This window comes from Nicrophorus vespilloides, unplaced genomic scaffold (genome assembly GCF_001412225.1).
Source record: "Nicrophorus vespilloides isolate i.1.1-1 unplaced genomic scaffold, Nicve_v1.0, whole genome shotgun sequence".
In the NCBI taxonomy this organism is placed as follows: Eukaryota; Metazoa; Arthropoda; class Insecta; order Coleoptera; family Silphidae; genus Nicrophorus; species Nicrophorus vespilloides.
This window is the reverse complement of record NW_017097695.1, coordinates 1-5060: the sequence shown is the minus strand read 5'-3', so window position 1 is coordinate 5060 and position 5060 is coordinate 1. Positions and strand designations below refer to the sequence as shown.

The window sequence follows — 5060 nt, the reverse complement described above, 5'->3', positions numbered from 1 at the left end:
TTTCTGATTCTGGAATTAAGTATAAAAATCTAGTAAAAAACTACCATTTGCTGAAACTAAATATGAAGATGTTTATTTTACAACTATATTTGTAACGAAACAATTGAAAGAAGTTATTGATGATAATTTTCTGTTTGAAGAAATACGAAGAATAAATATGTTCTCAACATAGATAAAATTGTTAATGAGTCATGAAATGACTTTACCTCAATGCGTCAACAAATATAGTGTATCGCGCTGATCTATATCATTGCTTACCAATCTTTTTGCCATACTACCCAACATAATTGTTTTTAATTGTACAGCAACTTAATTATTAAGTTTTTCATAACTTCCTTCTTTTAACACAAGGCGACAGCTGTCATTTCACGGCCCGTTCAAAAAATTCAGTTGTGGTCCTCGAGAGTATTTGGTATTCCGTAGAGTAATTTGGATATATTTGCAATTTTTGTTTTTCTTATATTGTGATTCTACTTTTTTACAATTTTTCCCTTATTATATTGCATATTTATAAAAGACCTAAAGCAAAAACAGATATAAGAATCATTTCATATCATGGTAGTGGTTCGCTGGATTCAATATTTTGCGATTGGTGACCTCACGATCAAGAAGGTTGGCGACTGCTGCTCTGTAGTATATAAACAGTATAATCTTGAATAATATTATTATACAAAATGACAGAAATGTGTTGCAAACTATTAATATTTTCTGTCACTTAAACTAGTTCTACATGTATCATTATATTCCTACTGTTAAACAATGTTTCCCATATAAACTAATGTAAAATACGATAATGCGTTCCATGCCGGAAAAAAGTATAACTTGGTCTCGCTTTTTAATGATTTTGCTTATCATATCTATGTTATTTTTATTCTTTTGCTTTCTATTCGGAGACATGCAAGTGTTATAAAAATGTTACCTAACAAAAAACACAAATAATATGTCCGAACAGAAGTTTTGAAATATGTGTAATCACAAAGAACACTAAGATGCAACTAGAATGAACTGTTTTGCCATTCACACACGGTGAAGGGAGTTTATTCCATTTGTTTATGTTACTTATCGGTGACAATCGAAATCCCGGCAGTATCTTTTATTATTAAAATTTCTACAATAACATTTTTATAACTTGAACTTATCGTATAACCAAAAACAAAGAAAGAAACTAAGCGTAAACAATCGAATACATTTTTTAATACTCCGAATTTCGTGAAAACGCTTAATCATCATTATAAACAAAGCTCTACTCCTAAACACATCTCCAACCCCGTAATAATAATAATTTACTTCGTAAGTAGTCAATGATGAGCAGTGTCCCATCGCCGAGACACAACACGACACTTCGACTCATCAAGATTTGTAAAAATTGATATTTGTGAAATAATTCCGTCACAAAAAATAAGTGATAAAATTTGTGCACGTGGATATTTAATGGGGAAGGAGAGAAACCGGAAGAACATTTTTTATTGGTGCTGCGAGAAAATAAAAGCAACGATCTGCAAGGGCAGAGTGACCACAATGTGAATGGACAACATCACATTCGTAAATTTGTCGGTCACAATCATTCACCTCAAGCAAGTTCTGCTAAAGTTGCCCAAATTATTGGTCAAATAAAAAAAACAAGCAGTAGAAACAAGAGATCGACCATATCAAATTATACAAAATGTTCAAGCAGATCCAGATCACCAAAATAGGCAGGCAGAGGGGTCACCAGAACAACAATTTTTATTTCTAAATACGGGGTGGGAGTAGTGATTAGGAGTACAAGAACAACAAATAAATTATTTGATAGGTATTATTAATTTTTTAATCGATAACTGAAAATAATATATCGAAGTACATAAGATTTGATTTAAAATGTTGTATAATTTATATACAAACTGTTGATATTTTAACACAAATATGTTTAATAATTATGTGAAATAATTGCAGACTCTTTGAAGAAAAAAATCATTATAGTGATTGCTATCAGGAGATAGGAAGTGAAGTTGTTTAATGTTAAGGATTTACAAATAAGTACTTTTTTTTATTAAAATAAGTGAATAAAAATTGTTTTAGAAAATGTATGATTAATTTATTAATTTAAATATATACACATAAAGACAACATAATCATATGGATCCATTTTATTTTGATTGAATTAGTAGTAGGTAGACCATCATAACATAAATGAATTAAAAACAGGAACACGAGAGAATAATAAATTTCATTATAACAGAATGTAATCGGTTATAGTCTTGTAAGTTTTTTGTGGTTGTTGTTGTATTTTGGAATATTTACAAAGCTATAAAAATGGCTCGAATGTCATTGTAGAAGATTTAGTTTTAGAAAGAAAAAGAAAATAATAATAACAACATATAAAAAAAATACATTTAGTTTTCCCTCAAATGGATTCATCTTTAAACACAACCGAATTATTCTCAATATGAGACATCTTCTTTATTATTATTATAGGTAACCCATTCATCAATTCGCTTTTACACACACATACGAAGACATGTTTTGTAGGATTAGTCATTTCTTTTTAAGTCTGCTCACGATCCACTCCAACCCCTGGTACAGTCTACAAGAAAAAAAAAGGGGAAAGTTAATGATGAATTACGCACAAAATTGGATCAAATTTACCCTTCTCCGGTTAACGCACAGCAGGACTGAATATGCCACTGTTGCTGCTTGATAGACGTCAAATTTAATTCCCTGGATATCTCGGAGGCCGACATCGAACCTTTCAGATCCTGTTTATTGGCGTAGATCAACACTCCAGCCTTCGACAGTTCCTCGTTGGAAAGCATCTTGCACAGTTCCTCCCTTATCATACTCAATCGCTCTTTGTCCGTAGAATCTATCACCACGATGACAAACTGGAAAAGCAAATAAATTATAGTGTTATTAAAGGAAGCATATGCCACATAATGATCAAATAAACACCGTAATAACATCTGCGCTACGCACATATTTCTAAGTCTTCAGTTAAACGGCAAATAAATAAATGGAACGTGAGAAATGGACGCGAAAATGCTTTTGAATATATTTTAAAGACTGATTATAAAATCGATAATTCCCAATTATGTTTCCTATACTTTCAATTTAAATTCTTCGTTTCGTAATAGTGCAGAATTTACGTAAATACTCATATGCATTAAATGCACTTTCGAAATACATACATGATTTTGAGATACATAATTTAAAGGCATTTTTTAGTGAAAAATTATCAAATATAAAATATAATTTATTATTATACACAATAAAATAAAACTAAAACTTTTATATTGATAATAATAGATTTATCAACAATATTTTCCTCATCCCAATCTAATCACTCGATAATTGAGTATTTACGAACAGGATTAAAGCATAAATCAATATTATCACAACATACCCATTATTGTACACGGAAAATGGAAACCAGCCAAATTAAGGCGACCGAGTATATTCCATACTGCGATTACCGGTATGCAAATCTATGCAAATGCGGTGACCAGAAGTTAAAACGAGAAGAAGGAAAAAAACATCTCCGGCGATTGCATAATGACTGAAAGCAATGGAACTGAAAACTCGTGTTGGCGAGGCGAACACGAAATTAAGCCGTTCCACTTATGTAACTTTTCAAATGAGAACCTCGAGTGTGTTCCGTCAATTAGGCGTGAAATTTGAAAGAGGAAACAGTTTCAGTTCATTTAAGTTTCAATTCGAACTTTTGTTTTCTGCCCGACCGTTGAACAATCAACGCGATTTACAACTACTGTCCATAATCGGCCGCGTAATCTGATGATTGGTTCGTAGACGTAAATTGAAATAGTCAAATCTTTTGCTTTTTGACATAATATTTATGTGTACAATTATTTATAATATAAATAAACGTCATTTCTTAAGTAATTGAACAAACAGCCTGAACTATACTGCTCACAAAGACTTAATCTAAATATGTGCTAATTATCATGTACACGTGATATCAAAGTGTGCATATGTCAATTCAGTTAGTCTCAATCCTGGTGATGATTACGATGTCGCTTATGGTGTGGTGTACATTAACAATGAGTCTTCTAAATTCATTGTAATTAGTGATATTCTTTGTAAATGAATGTGCATGCCATGTACTCGTATACAGTTATCTATAAAGTTTCTGCATCACAATTATGATATTATATTTATATGTAACAATTATATTATAAAACTTTTAATTAGTTCTCAGTTACGTAATTTTCATTAAAAAAAATGTAAATTGTGAAACTTATATATTATTAACTAGTATTCCCTTATTATTTAAATTGGATCCAATTTGGAGAAAACCGACCGTGGTCTTTCTTCTCGAAATTCCCTTATTTACTTGATTCTTATATATTTATATCTATTAAGAATATTTTCATTTAAGGCTGTTTCTATTTTTGTGCAGGAATTTGTAAGGATAAATTTAATAGTAATATTTATGTATCTTATAACTTGATTTTTGTACACCCACATTTTCTGTATATGATTTACTTTGTATTATATGAAACGAGAATAAATTATAAATTTTTTCAAATATATTTATACATACATTCAAGCTTGGCCTTGTTACTTTTACTAAAAATACTTTGTTTTATAACACAATATTTTCAATTTTGTATTAGAAAAGCTATTTAGAAATATTAAAAATTAAATAATAAAAATAATATCAGAAACCAATTTTTATATATATATTATTTATATATATATTATTTATGTATACAATAAATTATCCAAAATTCCTAAATTTGTAATTCCCGAATTTATGTTTATGAAAATAATAAGTTCCAAATTTACGAAGGACGGATATAAATGAAGAAATTAGTAATTTCCAATAATGATTATGCATTATACATTAAGGTGAGCTAAACAACTCATGAAACAAAGAAGGAATAATTTGGAATTTCCGCTTACAATACTTCGCTTTGGGAATTAATATCTATAATTACGTTAATTTGTTTTTCATCTCTAATTATATCAATTTAAAGTGTAAACATCAGTTAATCAATATTATATTTTTACTTCTCATGTAAAATAATGCTACAATATAGAAAAACGTTAGTCGTTAGTTAATA

The 5060-nt window shown here is 29.4% G+C and overlaps 1 protein-coding gene across 1 annotated transcript; it reads right to left on the bottom strand.

Annotated features, from left to right (window-relative positions):
• Nucleotides 1–2111: 2111 nt before the first annotated feature.
• On the bottom strand, nucleotides 2112–2861 carry LOC108560747 (ADP-ribosylation factor-like protein 5A; the record flags this gene model as incomplete). The annotated part of the gene is made up of 2 exons (XM_017918413.1): nucleotides 2112–2563; nucleotides 2626–2861. Coding segments are annotated over 2 exons (285 nt in total), but the record flags the coding sequence as incomplete, so codon positions are not given.
• Between the last annotated feature and the right edge of the window lie 2199 nt (nucleotides 2862–5060).